Source organism: Eleutherodactylus coqui, chromosome 6 (assembly GCF_035609145.1).
Source record: "Eleutherodactylus coqui strain aEleCoq1 chromosome 6, aEleCoq1.hap1, whole genome shotgun sequence".
Lineage (NCBI taxonomy): Eukaryota > Metazoa > Chordata > Amphibia > Anura > Eleutherodactylidae > Eleutherodactylus > Eleutherodactylus coqui.
Genome location: NC_089842.1, coordinates 49,378,121 through 49,402,939, shown reverse-complemented (window position 1 = coordinate 49,402,939; position 24,819 = coordinate 49,378,121). Strand labels below are relative to the sequence as shown.

Genomic DNA, 24,819 nt, shown 5'->3' with positions numbered 1-24,819 from the left:
TCACCAGGGTTCGCCTGCTTACGCAAGCAGCGTAAAGGGTTTCAAAAATATCCTAGAGTTTTCCGTATTCTACATATAGCCCATCCAAAGCCTGAAACTTCTATTTATACTTTTATTATTTAGGTCTATATGGTTTGTTTTTCCTTGTATCACTTATTTTGCTGTCTTTCATGATCACTGGTGATAATCTAATGCCCCGCTTTATACGGGATAACTGTCGGCTGTACGAGTGGGTGACGTCACCGCTAGTTGTTAGCGCCCACACCGAACGTTTAGACAGGCAGATCATCGCTCAGCGCTTCACATTCTATGTGAGACATAATGTGAGACAAACGGCTGAATTCCGTTTGGAGTAAACTTTAATGACTTTTGCACCATTTCTACCATGCTATGTCTTATTTTCAGGGTATGTCTTATTTTCAGGGAAACAGGATGTGTGTTTTTGCAGGTAGGTTTTCATTACTCACCATCAGGAAAATCCATGTTGGGATTAACAGAATTACAGCTGCAGCACTGGTGTAAAACTGGAGTTCAGGCGGTCTGCGGGGGAAAAAAAACAACAACATGAAAACCTTTACAAAACAACAAACTGAAAAATAAGGGAAATTGGAAAAAAACTTAAAAAAATGAAAGATCTCCTGTATTCAGCATGATGCTTCCCTTACTTCATGAGGGAGAAGGAAGGCGCTCTCGGTACTGGTGCATCTTGTCTCCACCGGAACTAGGGGTGTAGACATGAGTTTGGCCTGGAGCACTGACAGGGAATGGACAGTTCACTCCCCTAGATGCAGATTGGCTGCCACGCTGGAGTATAGATGGAGCCCCTGGTGCAGGACCACCATTAGCGCTGCGGATCGCCTTCTCTACAAAGGCACCGGAGCTACTACAGCTTCTGAACACGGAGGAGGTAGCAGAGCGTTGCAAGGCACCGGTATTCCCACAGCATGGCAGGACGGAGGAAGCAGCTGAGCGACGTCAGAAGGACCAGCTTTATTACCGAGGAGGCAGCAGACCGGGGTAGTAAGAAACGCGAGACCGCGGAGGAGGCCACAGGGAGTGCAGCCCATTCATTAAAAAACACTGCAACCACAGTGGTCGGAACAGTGGCTTCACACGATCCAAACCATCACACAGCTCATACAGTGCCAGCAGCCAATCCACATCTGGGGCAAGACGTGGGCATTCCCTGTCAGTGATCCAGACCAAACCCATGTCTCCACCCCTGGTTCCTGTGGAGACAAGATGCACCAGTACCGGCGCTCTCTATTTTCAGTATATGTTCTGCATATATTATATACGCAGTAGCGCAGGGTTTTGCACACGAGAACGATAATCGTCCCGTGTAAAAGGGCCTTTAGACTGGTGACATTTAGTGGAGAGTTTACTTTATCACTCTGTATTTCTTTTGACATTTCCATTTTCTCTGTGAATCCACTGGAGAAAAAAATGTTTCATAAATTAGCTTTCTCTTTATCACTTTCTACAATTTCTCCTACATTATTTATTAAAGAGCAAACACGTTCAGTATTGATCTTTTCACTATTTATATAATTGAAGAACATTTTTGGGTTAGTTTTACTCTCTTTGGCAATAAGTCTGTCTCCAGGTTTGCTGCTTTTTACATCATTTATTTTTCTCCCTATAGCTCGTTAGTGCTTCTTCGCTGCCTTCTTGTTTCAGTAGTTTAAACACTTTTTTTCTTGTTTATTGCCCCTTTACAGGTTTATTGAGTCACGTTGTTTTTTCCCCATTCCTAACACTTTTATTACTGTAACCTATGTACCGCTCACAGTAAGTATTTAAGATGTTTTTAAACATTTCCCATTTATTATCTGTACTTCTGTTTTTGAGGACATTGACCCATTCAGTAAGGTTAAGGGCATCTCTGAGCTGGTTGAACTTTGCCTTCCTAAAGTTTAGTATTTATGTAGCTCTCCAATAAAACTCCCTATTGAAAAACAAGTGGAAACGTATTATATTATGGTCACCATCTCCCAGGTGCCTCCCAACCTGCACCCCTATTATTTTGTCACAAGTGTTGGTTAATATGAAGTCCAAAATGGCCATTCCTCTATTTAGACGAGAAGAGATAGGTGGGACTCCTTTACTTATAAGGGTTAACATTCCTTATAGGAAATGGGGTGAGGCGCTACCCTTCCACTAATGCCAACCATATATGGAGCGCAGCGTGCAGACTGAGAGGAGAAAGAAAATTGTGGATTTAATTAGCACAAGTCTCACAAAAATATTTCAATGCGTATTATACCCGATTTTTCCTTACTAATAGATTTAAAAACAGCCAGTGTTTTTAACGCATTTCGGGGTACACTCTTTCAGAAATGACTGTGAGGAGCACAGGGTGTGTCAGAGATTTCTCCTGTCTGCACCCCCGTTTAGAGGAACAGCAGCTGTCTTCTCTTTCCCCTCCGTCCCCCTAGTTGGGTCTTGTACAAGTTGGGTAAGGTAATTATCTTTAGTTATTGACAGAAACGTGTTACCTTTATGAGATCCGCAGGTTTCACCATCCCAGTTTATATCCAGGTAGTTAAAGCCCCCCATAATAATTACCCCATTGTGATTTGCTGCTTCATCTATTTGCCCCAGTAATAGATTTTCAGTGGCTTCTGTTCTATTTAGTGGCCTATAGAAAACCCCTATGAGGATTTTATTATTGTTTTTTCCTCCATGTATTTACTCACCTAGAGAGACTCCACATGTTCATCTCGCTCCCATAATGTGGGCTTTAAACAGGATTTTACATAAAGACAAACCCCTCCCCCCCTTTCAGTTTTTGCTACAATCCCTTCTAAACAGACTGTAACCCTGTAAGTTCACCCCCAGTCATAGCTTTCATCCAACCAAATGTCAGTTCCTCCCACTAGGTCAGCTTTCCTCAGACATTACTACTTCCAGCATTAGTCACCATATGGTTTAGAAGGCTCTGGTTATTTTTTATATATTAACTGTAACCTTAATAACTCTTCTGACAGCTCTAACTGTACTAGCCTCTCCCACCACTCCGCCCCCATTTTCATTACTTAGTCCCAGGTCACTGTCTTCTCCTCTATCTCTGCGGTTCCGAATCTCCCCCAAGTCTCTAGTTTAACCACTCCTCCAGCCTTCTGGCCATCTTCTCCCCAGCACAGCTGCCCATCCCAATTGACATTCAGCCCATCCCTACGGTAGAACCTGTAGCCGACAGCAAAGGCAGCCCAATTCTCCAGGAACTGAAACCCCTCCTGCTTACACCAACTCTGGAGCCACTTCTTTACCTCCATAAACTCCCTCTGCCATTCTTACGTGGCTCATGGTACAGGTGATATTTCAGAAATGCCTACTTTGGAGGTCCTTGCCCAAAGCTTACATCCTAGCTCCCTGAAATAATTTAAGGACCTTCCGCCTACCTCTAGCTGTGGCATTGGTGCCAATGTGCACCAAGACCGCTGGATCCTCACCAGCCTCTCCCAGTAATCTATCAACCAGATCGCGATGTGTCGAACTTGAGAGCCAGAAGGACAACACACTGTTTGATCTTTGTGGCAGATTGCCTTGTCTGTCCCCTTAATAATTGAGTCTCCCACTACCAGGAGCTGTCTAGCCCGCCCTGCGCTCCTATTCCCCTACTTACTGAAGAAGACTTCCCCCTGGAAGTCAGAGACCATGTTGTGCTGCAGCTAAACCTGTAATGGCATCCCTGCCATCTGCCAACTTTACAAACTTGTTAGAGCGTACCAATTCAGAACTAGCCTCCCTAGATATCTTCCCTCTACCCCTTCTGTTACCCACAGCTTCCATATTACCACCCACCCATATCTATCCCTCAGTGAGCAGCAAACTCCTTCCCATATTGTCAATGGATTGCAGTGTTGCAAGCTGTGCATTTATAGCCCGGACCTGGCACTACACGCTCACATCTCATACAGCAGGATGCACACTCGAACGGCTGTTCATGGACTGCATACATGGCAGTAACATGTACACTGGACGGCATTGTCAATCATAGAGCACATTCTAAATCGGGATTGTACAGATTAGTTAAAAGTAATATATGCAAAACTAAAATCAATAAGCAGTAATTAAATACAAGTGACTCTCCTAAAGTCACCGGATCCAAAGTCACTAATCCCAAGCCCCACACTTTAGAAATAGCTCACTTAGAAAACCCCTCACACCCACTTATGTTTGCTGTATTCAGCTCTTATCTCTAAGATTTTGCTCCTCCTCTGTTTAGAAAGGACAGGGGAAGTTCCACAGATGCAATTTATCACACTCTGATTGGGTAACCCCGCCCTTAATTAATCACCTGTGCAGAACAATGGAGATTAAAATCCACCAGCAGCCTATATGTGCTTCTAAATGTATAACATAACCCTCCAATATACCCCCTTCAGCACAATATGTAGGAGGGGCTGCTGATAAGTGTTTGGCTTTGTGTTCTTTTTTTGTTTCTATGGTAATGAATGTTACATCACATGAAAGCCTTATGTGTCTAATATATGTGTTTGTAGCTTATGGCAACAGTGATCTAGGCACGGGGGAAAACCAAATGGCGGAGTCTAAGGCGATATTCACAGCAAATGAGAGCAGGGGAGTGATAAAATTCTTGTTTCTGCAAGGAAAGTGTGCGAAGGATATTCATGGTGATATGTGGCAGACATTGGGGGGGGGGGGGGGGGGGGCAATGCCCTTTATATTCCACAGTTAAGAACTGGGTTGCCAAATTTAAAACGGGCCACTTCAGCACCAATGATGAGGAATGTCCTGGACGACCGAGAGAGGTTGTTGTTCCGTAGATCGTCGATGCTGTGCACAACCTCATACTGGAGAATCGGCGAATTCCAGCTAAAGCAATAGCAGACATCATGGGGATTTCTGGTGAACGTGTTTGTGTCATTATCCATGAACATTGGAGCATGAAGAAGCCATCTGCAAAATGGATCCACAAATGTTTGACAACAGATCAGAAAAGCATTGAGTGAGAACACCCCGGTCCATTTGTCAGCGTTTCCGGACTGGTAACAACTTCCTGGATCGGCTGGTCACTATGGATGAGACCTGGATTTATTTGTATGACCCTGAAACCAAGGAGCAGTCAAAAGAGTGGAGGCACAGTGGTTCTCCTCGCCCAAAGAAGTTCAGCCCCTAAGGTGATGGCGTCTGTGTTCTGGGATAAGGAGGGCAGGCTGCTAGTGGACTACTTTCAAAATGGTTCCACCATGAATGCAAGGTATTACATTGAACTTTTGGACCAATTGAAGGCAGCTCTGAAGGCCAAAAGGCGCAGCAAGCTGTCCAAAGGAATCTTGTTCCTTCAAGACAACGCCTCCGCTCACACGACACAAGCGACCACGGCAAAGCTGGTGGAACTAGGCTTCCAGCTGCTTGACCACCCACCTTATTCACCAGATTTAGCTCCCTCCGGCTATCATCTGTTTCCAAACCTGAAGAAACACCTCAAGGGTACCAAATTTTACACAATTTCTGATGCCATGGCTGCTACGGATGACTGGTTTCAGGCACAACCGAAATCCTTCTTTTTGCAAGGCTTACAGAACTTGGAATACCGATGTAAGAAGTGTGTTGGCCTCAGTGGAGAGTATGTGGAATAAATGTAAAGTTTCATCTTACTATCTCGTTTCTTTCTGGGTAAAGCCAAAGACTTATCAGCAGCCCCTCGTATAGGCCGTTTTTGCTTGTTGGGGCAGCAGTGTGGCAGAGCAGTTCTAGTCTGATAGACCTAATAAGATATGTAATTTCTATCAGTCTACGGACTATTAGTATCCAGTAACTTCTAGGATGTGTTTTAGTGAGAAAGCAGTCATGACTTAACCCTTTGCAATCCAATTTTGGATTCAGGGTTTCCTGGAGGGCTTTCTCTTTCTGCGATTAGAAAATAGCACCATTTGCTGGCTAGAGCCAGTACTGCGGTATGGGACATGCTAGAGAGGCCCCCGACAACAGAGCGGCCAGTAATATACAGTAAGAATACCGTGCCAGACGGCTTCCGACATCGGAGCTGTAGAGCCTTCAATCAGAATGTCTTCGGACGTCAGACAGTGGATTGGAAAGGGTTAAATGTAACAATGTGCACCAAAAGTTTGGCTTAAAGTAAGCCAACCAATAGGGGGTGCAGAGTTAGATAGAGGTGTCTGAGGATGCATTACATTTATCATCCAGTATTGGACATGCTGATAAATATGGCACATTTTTAGACTGGCTTGTCTGAATTTGCACTATTAGACCCAATTAGTGCATCTGCAACGATAATATTGACTATTGCGGAAGATTTATGAAAACTGTCAAACAAGCAGTTTTCATTTTTCAATAGCAGAATATGCAGTAAAAGCTGCATTGTGATTGGTTGCTAGGGGCAACAAAGACAAGCGTTCTTTTAAAACGTGTCACAGTGGATAAGCCCCGCCCCCTGCGTGTTATACTAGCCATTAAGATTCCGTGATGCATCACTTCCATCTGCCACCCGAGGAAAACAGATCGTCCGCCGGCCATCTGCTGCCGTAAAATATGAAGATCGAGAAACCTGTGCGGACCCACGAACAGACGGAGAGCGAATCCGGAGAAGGTGCAGCTCATACTTACATGTAAGTTGGGCTTTCTGTCACTCAGGGCAAAGATTTTATTCCCTGCCCCATCTTCAGTCTAAATACCCCGGCCAGGGTCAGTTCATCCCCCTCCTGATAATACAGTGTGCCTCAGAACTACCATGGAAGCCCCTTGCTACACCCATTCCAAAGGGTACACAGGACTCTTTGTTGCCCCGTAGCAACCAATCACAGCGCAGCTCTCACATAATCTCAGCAGTATAAAAAAATGAGAGCTGAGCTGTGATTGGTTGCTATGCTATGCTTTGATAAATTGGGCCACCAAAGTTAATGGCAACCATACCCCAAAACGTTCTCTATCCAGAGGGACAGCCAGAGAGCCTGTATGGGCATTGTTACTACGGTTGCCATGGTAGCAGCAGCCATCTTGGTCCAGTCAGTTAGAGGGAGAGGGCATGCAGACCTGAATGTAAACCGAGCCAATAAGTTCACAAGGTGGAAAAAGGCGAAATGTAAAGAGAAACAGGATAACTGGAGGGCGAGGAGAGATTTATTATATGGAGTAGATAAAACGTGATTCATGCAAATTTCTGACACCTCTGGAAATGGTAGAAATCTGAGAGAATGATATAATTAGGATTGTGTATGTAACGACTATAATGGGGGAAAATCCAGACCGCAATGCCGTACATGACACATAATCCAAGTAAGGCCTCCTGCACACGGGTGGATTTGCATTGCGGAGTCCGCGGTGGGTGTTCACCTCCGGACTCCACAGCAAATGCCGTCCCATAGCATGCAATGGCAAAACGCCATATCATCTCCACAAACGGAAACCGATTGCAAATTTTCCGTTCACGGAGAAGAAATTGCAGCATGCTGCGATTTTGTGCAGGCTACGCACAACCGGCATCTATTGAAGTCAATGGAAGCCACCTGTCCCGCGGCACTTCCGCAGTATTGTGGGATCCACATCATTGCAGAGTGCCGGCCAGCACATCCACAGCGCTGAATAGAAGACACCGGACAGGTACACAGGGGTCAGCGGCCGGGCATTGGGTCGATGTCTGCTGTGGGAATCCCACATGCGGGGTCCGAACAGCCCGTGTGCAGAAGGCCTAGCAGTCTCTACCGTCGGCCGCAGTAACGGGTCCTCAGTTCGGACTCTCAACTCGCAACAGATAGCAAAAATAGCCTATAGAATACCAACAGAACAGCAGTGTAATTAGTGAAAGCTGCAATGTGATTGGTTGCAATGGGCAACAAAGACAACTGACTTTAGATGATGTCATACATCTCCCATTGTCACAATGGATAACCCCGCCCCTGTGTGTTAGATTAGCTGTTCTATCCCATGATGCATCATTTTCAACTGCCAACCATGGAAAACAGATCATTCGCCATTTATCTGCACGGTAAAATATGCAGAAACCCGTGTGGATCGGCGAATACAAAGTCCTGATGGCGTGAAAGTATTGAATGCTCAGGCAGAATTAGGGTGCCATTACTAGAACATAAACTATGGGTTAAGCCCCATTTACACGGGCCGATGATCGCTCATGAGTGCGAGCTTTGAGCGATCATTTTGCATAAACTATTAAGGAACTACTCAGCTACTGAAGAGCTATTAAGTGTGCAAATGAAGCCTTAGCTGAATGCAGTTAATATCCCAAAGGCTCTTAACTGCGCTCAGATCCTTTGTTCTCCACGGGAAACAATGCTATCAGCGCTCCCCGTTGAGAACGACTGATAGGGCTGAAAGATGATTTTTAGGTTGGACTGAATTTAACGATCAGCTAGCAGTGCCCGAAAAGTGAGCCTTTAGGCTCTCTGCCACCCAGGGCAAAGATTTCATTTCCTAGTCCCACCCCTGTCTACATCAGGCATGAGGTTTGTTGGTGCCCCTTCTGGTACCCAATATTAGGGCCAGATACTTTGCAAGCCCACCTGCTACACGCACTACGAGCCATACCCCCAAATGTGTTATATCCATAGCGACAGTCAGAGGGCCAGTATGGGCATTGTTACCGCTATTGCCATAGTAGCAACAGCCATTTTGGTAAACTGGTATGCAGCTACTGGGCCTAAATGTAGACACAGAAGGTAACATGGGAAATGATAGAACATAAAGAGAATCAAAAACAACCTGCGAGGGCGGAGAGATCCGTTCTATAAATTGTTAAAAGATTAGTACAAATTCCATAAACCAGCAGGATCAGAAGAGAAATATGAGGGGGGCGATATAATTACTATTAATCTATTATAAAGCGCCAAACATACTACATAGCGCTGTACAAGAGGCGAAACCGCAGGCCAATACAGCAGTTACAAGAGAACCCTGCCCAGAAGAGCTTGCAATCTACTGCCTGCAGCGGCCCTAAAGGGTCACCCCCACACAGACGGCTCGTACCTCGTACTTCATAGATAATCCAGCATCCTGAATTCTCCAACAGCATGTTTCTATAAAGGTATTTTCTCATGACATTTCTACATTTCCTCTTAGGGGGTCTTCCATCTGCTACAGAAACATACAAAACCTGGAAGCCACAACGTATCAGACAAATGGAGCTCGATGTGAAGATGAAGATGTAATCCTGCTGCTACCTCTTGCTGGATAAGTCATTAGTAGTTAGGGTTGCCCCCATAACGGCCCCAACAGCAACAGTGCGCCGCCTTAACAGCCCCAACAGCAACAGTGCGCCGCCTTAACGGCCCCAACAGCAACAGTGCGCTGCCTTAACGACCCCAATAGGAATAGTGCGCCGCCTTAACGGCCCCAACAGCAACAGTGCGCTGCCTTAACGGCCCCAATAAGCAACAGTGCACCCCCTTAACGGCCCCAATAGGAATAGTGCGCCCCCCTAACAGCCCTAATAAGAATAGTGCGCCTCCTATAGGGAGGGAGGGAAGTGGTGGTGGTGGGGTTTGTGGGATAGGGAGGGTGCAGTTGTGGGATAGGGAGGGAGGGTGGTGGTGGGATATGTGGGATAGGGAGAGAGGTGGTGGGGGTATGTGGGATAGGGAGGGTGTGTATTGGGCAAGTAGTTTTACTCTCAGATCCAGATTCTGTTTATTGAGTCTAATTTGGCCTGATGCTTATCTCTACTGATTACCCAGTACTAACTTCACAGCTTGTTTTTTTTTTTTGTTGCCCGTTTGCTCCACCAGTCAGCGACTATTCTGGAGATGCAACCTAGAGATTCGTAGCAGCGAAATCCAGATCCCTTTACAGGGGTTAAAGGGTGAAAACCTGCGGTCCCTAGATCCTGCTATCCAGAGTAGCCAGCGCCAAGTCTGTCTGTGGAAGTGCAGTTGCTAAACAGGCAATTCCGAACACAACAACGTTACAGGAATTTAGCCTTATAGGAAATGTGAGAGTAAATAATTAGAAGTTAAAGGGGTTTCCAGTGAATTACTATTGATGAACTAACGTCAGGATAGGTCATCAGTAGTTGATTGGTCAGGGTCTTGAGTGACGGACACTGACCAATCAGCTGAGCAGGGTATGCTGTCAGCACTGCAATAACAGAGGCCGGAGCCGAAGTCTCCACGCAGACCTATATGTAGTGGCCAGCGCTTGTAACTGCAGGCACGGCTCTCATTGATTTCAATGAGAGCCGTGCCTGCAGTTACAAGCTCCGGCCACTACATGGAAGGTCAGCATCGAGTTTTCCGCTCCAAAATACACAAAGGTCGGAGCGGAAGCCTCCGGGCCGATGTCCGTATAGTGCCCTGTGCTTGTAACTGCAGGCACAGCTCGCGTTGATTTTAATGAGAGCCATGCCTGCCGTTACAAGCACCGGCCACTACTCAGAGGTCAGCGCTGAGACCTCCGCGGCTTCGCTCCAATCTGTGTTATTGTGGCACTGACAGCATGCGCCCACTCAGCTGATCGGTCGAGGTCCCGAGCTACGGACCCGAGCCGATCAACTATTAATGACCTATCCTGATGATAGATTATCAATAGTATTTCACTGGAAAACCCCTTTAAGTTCGAGATGGTATATGGGCAGGGGAGGGGCAGGGTTTGTGGGATAGGGAGGGAGGTGGTGGTGGGGGAGGGAGGTGGTGGTGGGGGAGGGTTTGTGGGATAGGGAGGGAGGTGGTGGTGGGGGAGGGTTTGTGGGATAGGGAGGGAGGTGGTGGTGGGGGAGGGTTTGTGGGATAGGGAGGGAGGTGGTGGTGGGGGAGGGTTTGTGGGATAGGGAGGGAGGTGGTGGTGGTGGAGGGTTTGTGGGATAGGGAGGGAGGTGGTGGTGGGGGAGGGTTTGTGGGATAGGGAGGGAGGTGGTGGTGGGGGAGGGTTTGTGGTATAGGGAGGGAGGTGGTGGTGGGGCAGGGTTTGTGGTATAGGGAGGGAGGTGGTGGTGGGGCAGGGTTTCCGGGATAGGGGGGCAGGTGGTGGTGGGCGAGGGTTTCCGGGATAGGGGGGCAGGTGGTGGTGGGGGAGGGTTTCCGGGATAGGGGGGCAGGTGGTGGTGGGGGAGGGTTTCCGGGATAGGGGGGCAGGTGGTGGTGGGCGAGGGTTTCCGGGATAGGGGGGCAGGTGGTGGTGGGCGAGGGTTTCCGGGATAGGGGGGCAGGTGGTAGTGAGGGAGGGTTTCCGGGATAGGGGGGCAGGTGGTAGTGGGGGAGGGTTTCCGGGATAGGGGGGCAGGTGGTGGTGGGGGAGGGTTTCCGGGATAGGGGGGCAGGTGGTGGTGGGGGAGGGTTTCCGGGATAGGGGGGCAGGTGGTGGTGGGGGAGGGTTTCCGGGATAGGGGGGCAGGTGGTGGTGGGGGAGGGTTTCCGGGATAGGGGGGCAGGTGGTGGTGGGGGAGGGTTTCCGGGATAGGGAGGCAGGTGGTGGTGGGGGAGGGTTTCCGGTATAGGGAGGCAGGTGGTGGTAGGGGAGGGTTTCCGGTATAGGGAGGCAGGTGGTGGTGTGGGAGGGTTTCCGGGATAGGGAGGGAGGTGGTGGTGGGGAAGAGTTTGTGGGATAGGGAGGGAGGTGGTGGTGCGGCAGGGTTTGTGGGATAGGGAGGGAGGTGGTGGTGGGGCAGGGTTTGTGGGATAGGGAGGCAGGTGGTGGTGGGCGAGGGTTTCCGGGATAGGGGGGCAGGTGGTGGTGGGCGAGGGTTTCCGAGATAGGGGGGCAGGTGGTGGTGGGGGAGGGTTTCCGGGATAGGGGGGCAGGTGGTGGTGGGGGAGGGTTTCCGGGATAGGGGGGCAGGTGGTGGTGGGGGAGGGTTTCCGGGATAGGGAGGCAGGTGGTGGTGGGGGAGGGTTTCCGGGATAGGGAGGCAGGTGGTGGTGGGGGAGGGTTTCCGGGATAGGGAGGCAGGTGGTGGTGGGGGAGGGTTTCCGGGATAGGGAGGCAGGTGGTGGTGGGGGAGGGTTTCCGGGATAGGGAGGCAGGTGGTGGTGGGGGAGGGTTTCCGGGATAGGGAGGCAGGTGGTGGTGGGGGAGAGTTTCCGGGATAGGGAGGCAGGTGGTGGTAGGGGAGGGTTTCCGGTATAGGGAGGCAGGTGGTGGTGTGGGAGGGTTTCCGGGATAGGGAGGGAGGTGGTGGTGGGGCAGAGTTTGTGGGATAGGGAGGGAGGTGGTGGTGCGGCAGGGTTTGTGGGATAGGGAGGGAGGTGGTGGTGGGGCAGGGTTTGTGGGATAGGGAGGGAGGTGGTGGTGGGGGTGGGTTTGTGGGATAGGAAGGGAGGTGGTGGTGGGGCAGGGTTTGTGGGATAGGGAGGGAGGTGGTGGTGGGGCAGGGTTTGTGGGATAGGGAGGGAGGGTTTGTGGGATAGGGAGGGAGGTGGTGGTGGGGGAGGGTTTGTGGGATAGGGAGGGAGGTGGTGGGACAGGGTTTGTGGGATGGGGAAGGAGGTGGTGGGACAGGGTTTGTGGGATAGGGAGGGAGGTGGTGGTGGGGCAGGGTTTGTGGGATAGGGAGGGAGGTGGTGGTGGGGGAGGTTTTCTGGGATAGGGAGGGAGGTGGTGGTGGGGGAGCGTTTGTGGGATAGGGAGGGAGGTGGTGGTGGGATAGGGAGGGAGGTGGTGGTGGGGGAGGGTTTGTGGGATAGGGAGGGAGGTGGTGGTGGGATAGGGAGGGAGGTGGTGGTGGGGGAGGGTTTGTGGGATAGGGAGGTGGTGGTGGGGGAGGGTTTGTGGGATAGGAAGGGAGGTGGTGGTGGGGGAGGGTTTGTGGGATAGGAAGGGAGGTGGTGGTGGGGGAGGGTTTGTGGGATAGGAAGGGAGGTGGTGGTGGGGGAGGGTTTGTGGGATAGGAAGGGAGGTGGTGGTGGGGGAGGGTTTGTGGGATAGGAAGGGAGGTGGTGGTGGGGGAGGGTTTGTGGGATAGGAAGGGAGGTGGTGGTGGGGGAGGGTTTCTGGGATAGGAAGGGAGGTGGTGGTGGGGGAGGGTTTGTGGGATAGGAAGGGAGGTGGTGGTGGGGGAGGGTTTCTGGGATAGGAAGGGAGGTGGTGGTGGGGGAGGGTTTGTGGGATAGGAAGGGAGGTGGTGGTGGGGGAGGGTTTGTGGGATAGGGAGGGAGGTGGTGGTGGGGCAGGGTTTCTGGGATAGGAAGGGAGGTGGTGGTGGGGGAGGGTTTCTGGGATAGGAAGGGAGGTGGTGGTGGGGGAGGGTTTGTGGGATAGGAAGGGAGGTGGTGGTGGGGGAGGGTTTGTGGGATAGGAAGGGAGGTGGTGGTGGGGGAGGGTTTGTGGGATAGGGAGGGAGGTGGTGGTGGGGCAGGGTTTCTGGGATAGGAAGGGAGGTGGTGGTGGGGGAGGGTTTGTGGGATAGGAAGGGAGGTGGTGGTGGGGGAGGGTTTGTGGGATAGGAAGGGAGGTGGTGGTGGGGGAGGGTTTCTGGGATAGGAAGGGAGGTGGTGGTGGGGGAGGGTTTCTGGGATAGGAAGGGAGGTGGTGGTGGGGGAGGGTTTGTGGGATAGGAAGGGAGGTGGTGGTGGGGGAGGGTTTGTGGGATAGGAAGGGAGGTGGTGGTGGGGGAGGGTTTGTGGGATAGGGAGGGAGGTGGTGGTGGGGCAGGGTTTCTGGGATAGGAAGGGAGGTGGTGGTGGGGGAGGGTTTGTGGGATAGGAAGGGAGGTGGTGGTGGGGCAGGGTTTATGGGATAGGTGGTGGTGGGGCAGGGTTTGTGGGATAGGGAGGGAGGTGGAGGTGGTGGGGCAGGGTTTGTGGGATAGGGAGGGAGGTGGTGGTGGGTTTGTGGGATAGGAAGGGAGGTGGTGGTGGGGCAGGGTTTGTGGGATAGGGAGGGAGGTGGTGGTGGGGCAGGGTTTGTGGGATAGGGAGGGAGGGTTTGTGGGATAGGGAGGAAGGTGGTGGTGGGGGAGGGTTTGTGGGATAGGGAGGGAGGTGGTGGGGCAGGGTTTGTGGGATGGGGAAGGAGGTGGTGGGACAGGGTTTGTGGGATAGGGAGGGAGGTGGTGGTGGGGCAGGGTTTGTGGGATAGGGAGGGAGGTGGTGGTGGGGGAGGTTTTCTGGGATAGGGAGGGAGGTGGTGGTGGGGGAGCGTTTGTGGGATAGGGAGGGAGGTGGTGGTGGGATAGGGAGGGAGGTGGTGGTGGGGGAGGGTTTGTGGGATAGGGAGGTGGTGGTGGGGGAGGGTTTGTGGGATAGGAAGGGAGGTGGTGGTGGGGGAGGGTTTGTGGGATAGGAAGGGAGGTGGTGGTGGGGGAGGGTTTGTGGGATAGGAAGGGAGGTGGTGGTGGGGGAGGGTTTGTGGGATAGGAAGGGAGGTGGTGGTGGGGGAGGGTTTGTGGGATAGGAAGGGAGGTGGTGGTGGGGGAGGGTTTGTGGGATAGGAAGGGAGGTGGTGGTGGGGGAGGGTTTGTGGGATAGGAAGGGAGGTGGTGGTGGGGGAGGGTTTCTGGGATAGGAAGGGAGGTGGTGGTGGGGGAGGGTTTGTGGGATAGGAAGTGAGGTGGTGGTGGGGCAGGGTTTCTGGGATAGGAAGGGAGGTGGTGGTGGGGGAGGGTTTGTGGGATAGGAAGGGAGGTGGTGGTGGGGGAGGGTTTGTGGGATAGGTGGTGGTGGGGCAGGGTTTGTGGGATAGGGAGGGAGGTGGTGGTGGGGGAGGGTTTCCGGGATAGGGGGGCAGGTGGTGGTGGGGGAGGGTTTCCGGGATAGGGGGGCAGGTGGTGGTGGGGGAGGGTTTCCGGGATAGGGGGGCAGGTGGTGGTGGGGGAGGGTTTGTGGGATAGGGAGGGAGGTGGTGGTGGGGCAGGGTTTGTGGGATAGGGAGGGAGGTGGTGGTGGGGCAGGGTTTGTGGGATAGGGAGGGAGGTGGTGGTGGGGGAGGTTTTGTGGGATAGGGAGGGAGGTAGTGGTCGGGCAGGGTTTGTGGGATAGGGAGGGAGGTAGTGGTGGGGCAGGGTTTGTGGGATAGGGAGGGAGGGTTTGTGGGATAGGGAGGGAGGTGGTGGTGGGGGAGGGTTTGTGGGATAGGGAGGGAGGTGGTGGGGCAGGGTTTGTGGGATGGGGAAGGAGGTGGTGGGACAGGGTTTGTGGGATAGGGAGGGAGGTGGTGGTGGGGCAGGGTTTGTGGGATAGGGAGGGAGGTGGTGGTGGGGGAGGTTTTCTGGGATAGGGAGGGAGGTGGTGGTGGGGGAGGGTTTGTGGGATAGGGAGGGTTTGTGGGATAGGGAGGGAGGTGGTGGGGCAGGGTTTGTGGGATAGGAAGGGAGGTGGTGGTGGGGGAGGGTTTGTGGGATAGGAAGGGAGGTGGTGGTGGGGGAGGGTTTGTGGGATAGGAAGGGAGGTGGTGGTGGGGGAGGGTTTGTGGGATAGGAAGGGAGGTGGTAGTGGGGGAGGTTTTGTGGGATAGGAAGGGAGGTGGTGGTGGGGGAGGGTTTGTGGGATAGGAAGGGAGGTGGTGGTGGGGGAGGGTTTGTGGGATAGGAAGGGAGGTGGTGGTGGGGGAGGGTTTGTGGGATAGGAAGGGAGGTGGTGGTGGGGGAGGGTTTGTGGGATAGGTGGTGGTGGGGCAGGGTTTCCGGGATAGGAAGGGAGGTGGTGGGGCAGGGTTTCCGGGATAGGAAGGGAGGTGGTGGTGGGGGAGGGTTTGTGGGATAGGAAGGGAGGTGGTGGTGGGGGAGGGTTTGTGGGATAGGAAGGGAGGTGGTGGTGGGGGAGGGTTTGTGGGATAGTAAGGGAGGTGGTGGTGGGGGAGGGTTTGTGGAATAGTAAGGGAGGTGGTGGTGGGGGAGGGTTTGTGGGATAGGAAGGGAGTGGGGGTGGGGGAGGGTTTGTGGGATAGGAAGTGAGGTGGTGTTAGGGGAGGGTTTGTGGGATAGGAAGTGAGGTGGTGGTGGGGGAGGGTTTGTGGGATAGGAAGTGAGGTGGTGGTGGGGGAGGGTTTGTGGGATAGGAAGTGAGGTGGTGGTGGGGGAGGGTTTGTGGGATAGGAAGTGAGGTGGTGGTGGGGGAGGGTTTGTGGGATAGGAAGTGAGGTGGTGGTGGGGGAGGGTTTGTGGGATAGGAAGTGAGGTGGTGGTGGGGGAGGGTTTGTGGGATAGGAAGTGAGGTGGTGGTGGGGCAGGGTTTGTGGGATAGGGAGGGAGGTGGTGGTGGGGCAGGGTTTGTGGGATAGGGAGGGAGGTGGTGGTGGGGCAGGGTTTGTGGGATAGGGAGGGAGGTAGTGGTGGGGCAGGGTTTCTGGGATAGGGAGGGAGGTAGTGGTGGGGCAGGGTTTCTGGGATAGGGAGGGAGGTGGTGGTGGGGCAGGGTTTGTGGGACAGGGAGGGAGGTGGTGGTGGTGGGGCAGGGTTTGTGGGATAGGGAGGGAGGTGGTGGTGGTGGGGCAGGGTTTGTGGGATAGTGAGGGAGGTGGTGGGGCAGGGTTTGTGGGATAGTGAGGGAGGTGGTGGGGGGGTTGTGGGGTTTGTGGGATATGTAAGTAGGGAGAGTGTGTATGAGAAATTTATATTTTAAATCTGGTAATGTTTTAAAAAAGTATTCCGGTTCCAACAGGTTAGCCCCTAACCACGGGATAGGGGAGAACTAGTTGATCGGTGGGGGTCCGACTACTGTGTCCCCCACTGATTACAAAGAACAGGGGCCCAGTCAGTCCCCTAATGAAGGAAGCCCAGGTTGAGCAGTGCGGGAAGCACAGGTTGGGCAAGCGCAATGTCCTCCATTCATTTCAATGACAGCGCCAAAGATTCCAGAGTCGGGTACTGACTGAGCCCCTGTTCTTGTAATCAGTGGGGGTCTCAGTGGTTGGACCGCCACCGATCAGCTAGTTATCCTCTATGCCATAGATAGTGGATAACTCGTTGGAACCCTTTAATGCTTTTAGCTAGAATACCTACTAAAATAAACATCTGCTAACTACTTGAATAAAAATTATTTTTTTTTAGACCCGCCTGGTTTTTTGCTTATTCTTACGAAACCGTTCAGTGTTACCACCATTAATGACTCTCTCCTTCCAAACTTTTTATTCCTACAACAGTTAAAGAAAAAAAAAAAAAAAGAAAGAAAAGGACATGCTGTCTCGGGAATTCGCGCTGCAGCGCCGGCTAATGCCAGCTTTGCCACGATGGATTGTCCGCCCCGTGTGGAAGAGATTCTTGACAAATCACGTCCACATGGCTGGCTAACATCGGGATTAGCTGCCGCAGGCGGATTTGCAATCCTATGGCAGTGTGCACGGGCGGGAATTCTGCAGGACATCCCACCCGTGTGCATTCACCCTTATATTACATCACGCACACTTTGGTATTCAAAGATGGACATATACTGCTTCATAGTTGGTAAAACTATAAAAGTGCTGATATTTGAGCTTCTCCCACCAGTCTGTGGGTTTCTAATTATTTCTATCCACTGCAAGCATTTTGACACCTGTGATTGGTTACAATTATCAAAAAGGTACTATACTTACGAAAATTTGTACTTATCTCCACTGAGGAGTTTCTTTGAGAAGACATTCTGCAAGCTGAAATGACAAATAGCATAATTATCAGACTGAAGTATAAGGCCTCCTTAACACGGGCGACAAAGTCACGTAATTGTGTTCCGTTGCTACAAATCGCATGTATGAGAAGCCCATGGTTTCCTATGGGTTCCTTTACACATGGGATGTTTTGTAGCATGCAACAACCCGACACAAAAAACTCACGGGTCCGGCGATATGCACGCAACACGCAAGGTTTTGTAGCACATGTTTCCCTATGGAGCCTTCCTTCCTGTTGCATTGCATGAACACGCGATTTACATGCGGTGCGATGCAACTTTGACAGTAGAAAATCCTACTGTCAAAGCTACAATCTAAGCCCTAAATGCAGAAGAAAAAAACCCCGCATACATCACCTTAGAAGTGCTCTCTGACACCGCCGTAGCTTCTTCCTGGGTCCCGGCACTGCTTCTCTTCATCTTCTGGCCGGGGATTGAAAAATACCCGCCTCATGGAAGCACTGTCTGTGATTGGCTGGCGCTTAGCCAATCACAGCAGGTGCTCGATGAATGGCAGTTATTGAACTAATCACAGCCATTCATCGAGCACTGGCTGTGATTGGCTAAGCGACAGCCAATCACAGCCAGCGCTTCCAGCAGCCAGGAATTTTTCATTCCCTGGACAGAAGATGAAGATGATGATCAGTGCCGGGACCCGGGGAGAAGCTGCGGCGGCACCCCAGACAGCGCGGGACAGTGATGTGTTATTTTTCAGGGTAGGGCTTATAGTTATATGTCCTCCACACTTATGGTCTACTAGTTTAATAAGAGCCCCCTGCATTAAAACAATAAACTGAGCATTGCTTACTACTCTACTCTGCCGCCAGGATCTAGTGCTGCAGCCTCGCTGGTGTTTGTGAAGTCAGGTGACCACTGCAGACAATCAAAGACAGCAGAACCACATTCCCAAATTCCTGGCATCATGGCACTCAGAATGCGAGTGCCGAAGCCAGGAGAACAAGCAGTGAAGCTGTCACCTGACGTCCGGTGACGGCAGCTGTCATACAAACGCTAGGGCTGCAGCACTGGGTCACGGCGATGGAGTGTAAATAGAGCTCTGTTTATTATTTTACTACAGTCAGCCCCAGATGGAAGACGACTACGAGAACAGTCAGGATGTTGTCTGGTGACCGGACAACCCTTTTATGATGGCACATGCTACTTTATAGATACAATCTTGTTCTAATTTGAAGTGGGATCAATTGGGCTGGGTTCACACAAGGCGGATTTGCTGCGGAAATTCAGTCTAAATTTTGCTGCGGCAAATCCGCCTGTGGCCGCTAATCCCATCATTAGCCAGCCATGTGGACGAGATTTGTCAAAGATCTCGTCCACACGGGACGGCCAATCCGTCACGGCAAAGCCGCCACCGATTCCCCGGCCGCAGCATGTCAACTTTTTTTTTTCCGTTGCGGCCGCACTCTCCTCTATGGGAGAGCCGGCCGCAACGAAAAAGCGTGCGGACAAGCCACTCCAAAATATGCGGCTAAGTTCCGCGGGTTTTGAAGCAGGCTTTCCCGGCGGAAATCTTACATTTTTTTTGCTGCGGTCAGAATGACTGCCATAAGAGATTCATGTGACAAGATGTAATGCAGTTACAGTCTTCCCATTGCTGCCTACAACGAGAGCACAAAGTCGCCTGTTAGTCTCTAAGCAATGTACTAAAAAGCAACATCCCACAATGATAGGGACAGTACAACCCGAAGCACCAGTGGGAATTGTGCCTATTAGTCCTAACTTACATGGCATCTCTCACCATCTAGAGGGGATGATATTCTCTTACCAATCCATAATGTTTGTGGATAATGCCGCAGAGAAGCCAAGCACATTAAAACTGAGTTCAGTTGCAGTACAGAGGGCGAGCCCTGCCATGACGGGTAGGAGGGACAGATTCACCATCATTCCTGAAAGAGACAGATATCAGTGAGACCCAACTCATCATAAGAGAGCTATAACATGCAGTATTCCTCCCATGCAAAACGCAGGCACAGGAACACCAAATGCAGACGGGATCTGTACTAATCAAGTCAAGCAGCAATGAGAAGTACAGGTTCCGGCTGCAACCGGAGGACCGCTGCCATGTAAAGCAGCCTTACAAACCTCTACAATCATTCATCACAGGCCGGAAAGAAACCTATATACACACACACACACATTACAGTTGGCAATGTAGGGGGTGCATTAGACTGCTCGGACTAAAGGGGGTTGTAATGGGGACTGCAGGGACTACTTCAGAAGTGGGACTAGAGCAGAAGGAATCCTTTTTACTACTAGAAGAGGGCACTGCTGTAGACTACCATGGAGAGCTCTAGTCTGATGGCTGTTGAAGTGAGGACTGAGCCCTAACACCACGTCACTGCTTGCTACCAAGTCTGTTCCCATACAGGAGTTAGTGAAAATGGGGCGTTTTACAGCATTTTCAAATATGTTCAGCAGCACTTTTACCGCACCCCAAACGACTGTCGGCCTGTGTAAAGGGGCCTTAAAATAGAGCAGACAGCGTTTGGAAAACCGCACTCAAATGTTTGTCTAAGAAGCCCCATTGAAATCAATGGAGGCGTTTAACAGCGTTTTTTAGCGGGCATTTCAAACACCGCGCTAAACATGTTAACCCGCTCATGTGAGAGCGGCCTTAACCTGACAAACATTTTTCTCGCCCGAAATACTCAGTAACTTTACATTATAACACTCTTGCAGCTAACAGTTCCCATAAAACACATACAGGTGCACAGACAATAAAAGTCATAATATAACACAGCGGCAGAGGGCAGGGCAGCGGGATGAATGAGAAGAGGCGGCCGAGGGTAAAGCAGTGGATCCTCACCAGTGTACTCTCCGAGGATGAGCCGGGACATGATGACGGTAAAGATAGGGGCAGAGCTTTTAACAGTTTCTGCGAATGAGACGGCTACATTCTTCAAGCTGACCAGTCCCAGAACCACAGTGGAGAACCTGCAATAATGAGCAACACCTTTAGCTTAAAGGAGCAGACAGATGACTGCTTACTACTAGGACCCAAAGTATAGAGATTCTAAAAATTAACCTTTATTAAAGTATCGTTAAAAACGTGTGTACAAACAAACAAAACAATCCGGTGAAGGGTAGGGAATAAATGGTGTACTGTCTAGTCACAGTTCAAAAGCCGGTACCCATCATAAGACTTTATACATTCTATGTCTGGCTGTGATCAGCATAGGATCTCATTTGTTTTAAAGGGGTTGTCCCGCGTCGAAAGCTAAAAAAATTTTTTTTGCCCAGTCCTCCAGTACCTGTAAAGGAAAACCACTGCCATGTGTTATTTAAAAAAAAAAAAAATTCCCTTACCTGAATCTCCGTTCAGCAACTTTAAAAAAATCTTCTGTCCAAGATGGCTGCCGCTGGTCTTCTCCCACAGTGCACCACGGGTCTTCTCCCATGGTGCACCGTGGATGTTCTTCTGCTGTCTGTGCTCCACTGCCGATTCCAGCCACCTCATTGGCTGATCGGCACCATGTGACGGGGCGGAGCTATGCGATGACGCTGAGAAGAGGGAGGGGCCAGGCCGCAGCTCGTGAGCCCGGACCATCCAGGAGAAGAATCCTCTGTGCGCAAGCGCGACTGTTCCTGGGACCAGAGAAGAAGTTTGATCGTCGCCATGGAGACGGGGACACCAACACCGGGAGGGGGTAAGTATATTACTTCTGTATGGCCAATATTTAATGCACGATGTATATTACAAAGTGCATTAATATGGCCATACAGAAGTGTATAACTGCACTTGCTGTTGCGGGACAACCCCTTTAATAGTCAACAAAAACCGCAATCTGAGACTTGTCCGTGGCTGAGAGTGGTATGTTCCCAACCACTAATATTTAGTCGGAGTTGGATGTGCTCCTCATAGTCCAATATAGAAAATAATAAAAGATGCAATTGTAAGATAGCTCTCCTAGTTTCCCTACACGTTTCGCCCACAGGGTGGGCTCCTCAGGGGCTTCAGTTTCTCCAGATGTATTTTCCTGGAGTGTGTCTAATAGTAAAAGGTAGACACAGATACTATTCAATAAGGAGGACTATAATCCGTTAGTCAGTGCGGATAATTTTGTACTGGGTACTGTATTGGTTCTGTACCCACTAAGTGGGAAGTCTCAGATTGAGGTTTTTGTTGACTATTAAAACAAATGAGATCCTATGCTGATCACAGCCAGACATAGAATGTATAAAGTCTTATGATGGGTACCGGCTATTGAACTGTGACTAGACAGTACACCATTTATTCCCTCCCCTTCACCGGATTGTTTTGTTTGTTTGTACACAAGTTTTTAACGATACTTTAATAAAGGTTAATTTTTAGAATCTCTACACTTTGGGTCCGAGTAGTAAGCAGGATTAATTGTTTGGGACCTTTCTGCCTCTGTGAAGCTATTTTCTAGCATACAGATGACACACAACACCAAGCCTGTTTGCGCCTTACTGACCAAGCCAAATTTTGGAAATCTGACATGTCACTAACATAGAATAACTCCGTAAAGGTTTTGCATACCCAAGTGATTCTTACATTGGTTTTTCGCCACATGTTGTACTTCATTTAGGCGCTAAAAATAGACCAATAAAATTTTTGTATATTTATTAAAAGCATCAAAATTGGGAAAATTTTGAAAAAAAATGTAATTCTTTCACATTTTCAATTGCAAAATCTCCAATGTGGGAAAACAAACTGTACACATTTTTGATACGATATAGATTTCCATCTGTTTACTTTATTTTGGACGCACATTTGAAAAACTTTCGTTTTTTTTTTTTTTTAAACCATTTAGGAGACGCACAAATTTAACATTACTTTTCCGCATTTTGAAGAACACTTTGCAAAGTCTCATAGGTGTCAGAATGATAGCTACCCCCACAAATGACCCCATTTTAAAAACTACACCCCCTAATGTATTCACGGGGAGGAGGGGGGGGGGGGGGAGGGACGTGAGTATTTTGACCCCACAGTTTTTTTTCTGGAGTTAATGCAATTTAGAGGACAAATATGTCATCTTAAGGGTGGATTCAGACGAACGTATATCGGCTCGGTTTTCACGCCGAGCCGATATACCGAGTCCTCATCTGCAGGGTGGGGGTGGGGGGTGGGGGGGGAATGGTAGAGCCAGGAGCAGGAACTAAGCTCCCGCAACCTCTCTGCCTCCTCACCACCACCTCTCCGCCCCTCTGCACTATTTGCAATGAAAGGAAGAGAGATAATTAGCTCCGCCCCCATCCCGCCTCGCATCATTGCAAATAGTGCAGAGGGGCGAGAGGAGGCAGAGGGGGCGGGAGCTCAGAGCACTGCAGAGAGAGATGCCGTATATCGGCTGGGCGCGAAAACCCAGCCGATATACGTTCGTCTGAATCCAGACTAAAAGGCAGTTTTTTTCTCAATAATGCACATGAAAATGAGGAATTACACCTGATAATCATACAACTCCTGTCATACAGGTATAATAGAGGAGATCACAGTCCATCCCCCTGACTGCATATGCTCTAGATTATTTTGGTGAATACAGAAGACAATAATTGAACAGTCCACTCCGTAGGCAAAAATAGTCTAGCCTCAGCTAATACTGTGCTCACGTATCATGGATTAGATGTAAAACTCAAGTAAAAAAAACAAAAAAAAAACTCTCTGAAGATGGTGTATAATAAGCATCAGATAGCAGGCTGCACTGCATGGAAATGGCTGCAAAACACACAGACCACCTCAAGAGTTTTTCTTTACATTTTTAACCCTCATATTGGTAGTCATCATGATTGTGTCCTCACATTTTAACTTGAATATTTTTATTCACTTTCGTCCTAATAAAAAGATATATTTTATAATACATCCGTTGTTTTCGTGGATGGATTTTTTGGGGTGTGCAGAAAGAGAGAGAGAGGAGAAAGAGCGTACGGTTACAACTTCCATCACCCTTATTTGTTACAACGTACTCATAGCTGTACATACACATCTGTAAAGTCCAAGTCATAAATGTGAACTGCTTTGTAAAACAATGTCACGGTAACATCGAACAGATATACCATCACAGGGTTTTATGCAGTGAGGGCCTCAACAACTGCGCTTTTAGCTGCTTTCCTGAATGTGTAATTCAGCCCCAAGAACAATGCATTGTTATAAAGGATATGTAGACTTATGCAACTTCTAAAGAAAAAGTCAAGATGATAAAATAAAAAAATTACAAATCTTCAACTCAATAAAGTAGGTCATCAAACTCCTGAAATAAGGAGCAGCAGAGTGTGGGAGAACACTAGGGTCTGGCTGAGGATCTGCGTGGCACGCATCATTAGGATTATATGGGATTACTGGCTTTAATCTCGCAACTATATGGAATAAAAAAAAATATTTTCACTTTATGCCAGAGGGGTCTGCATGTCGCCTCTTTTTAACCTTATTTTAGGTGTTTTAGGAATACTTTCACACGGCACATATTCTAAATATACTGCTTGGCAGGAAGGCGCGATATGGGGAAACAGACAACAGAACCTGGACATTCTTCCCCTATTGCAAAAAGGTGGCAAACTCTATGTGCCGGATGGGATCGAGTTGCCCGAATTCCCGGTGTTGAAGCCTCAGTTTTTTTTTCCTCTGAAATTCTTAAACTTAAAAGCTAAAATCTGACTGTCCTCTGAATGTGTGGCTGCAGCGGGAGCGACGATCCTCTGTTACCCACTAAAATCTGACTAGCCTCTGAATGTGTGGCTGCAGCGGGAGCGACGATCCTCTGTTACCCACTAAAATCTGACTGTCCTCTGAATGTGTGGCTGCACCGGGAGCGACGATCCTCTGTTACCCACTAAAATCTGACTGTCCTCTGAATGTGTGGCTGCAGCGGGAGCGACGATCCTCTGTTACCCACTAAAATCTGACTGTCCTCTGAATGTGTGGCTGCAGCGGGAGCGACGATCCTCTGTTACCCACTAAAATCTGACTGTCCTCTGAATGTGTGGCTGCAGCGGGAGCGACGATCCTCTGTTACCCACTAAAATCTGACTGTCCTCTGAATGTGTGGCTGCAGCGGGAGCGACGATCCTCTGTTACCCACTGTGCTTGTTGTTCTTTAACAATAAGGTTTTGTTGGAGTACTTTAACCCCTCCCACCCCATTGGTCATGTTGAAATTTAAAAAAACTCCAGAAAGTGAAAGTTTATTTTATTACTTTGGTTCCTGAATTTATGTCTCATTTTAATATATTTGATCCAGTCTCCTTAAAGGGGTTGTCTCAAGGAAGCAGTGAATTTTTTTTTTGCCCAGTCCCCCTAATTAAGCATACATTACTAAGCCCCCCTGTAAATGACT

At 49.8% G+C, this 24,819-nt stretch overlaps 1 protein-coding gene across 4 annotated transcripts in view; it reads right to left on the bottom strand.

Annotated features, from left to right (window-relative positions):
• Positions 1-24,819, bottom strand: part of SLC35E2B (solute carrier family 35 member E2B) — a 63,831-nt gene that overhangs the window by 6,206 nt on the left and 32,806 nt on the right. For all 4 annotated transcript variants that reach the window (XM_066606764.1, XM_066606766.1, XM_066606765.1 and 1 more), the window contains exons 4-7: positions 20,335-20,462; positions 19,294-19,414; positions 17,440-17,493; positions 468-540 (exon numbers count right to left, since the gene is read on the bottom strand). In XM_066606764.1, the coding sequence (XP_066462861.1) occupies positions 468-540; positions 17,440-17,493; positions 19,294-19,414; positions 20,335-20,462 (376 nt within the window). The remainder of the gene's footprint in view (positions 1-467; positions 541-17,439; positions 17,494-19,293; positions 19,415-20,334; positions 20,463-24,819) is intronic.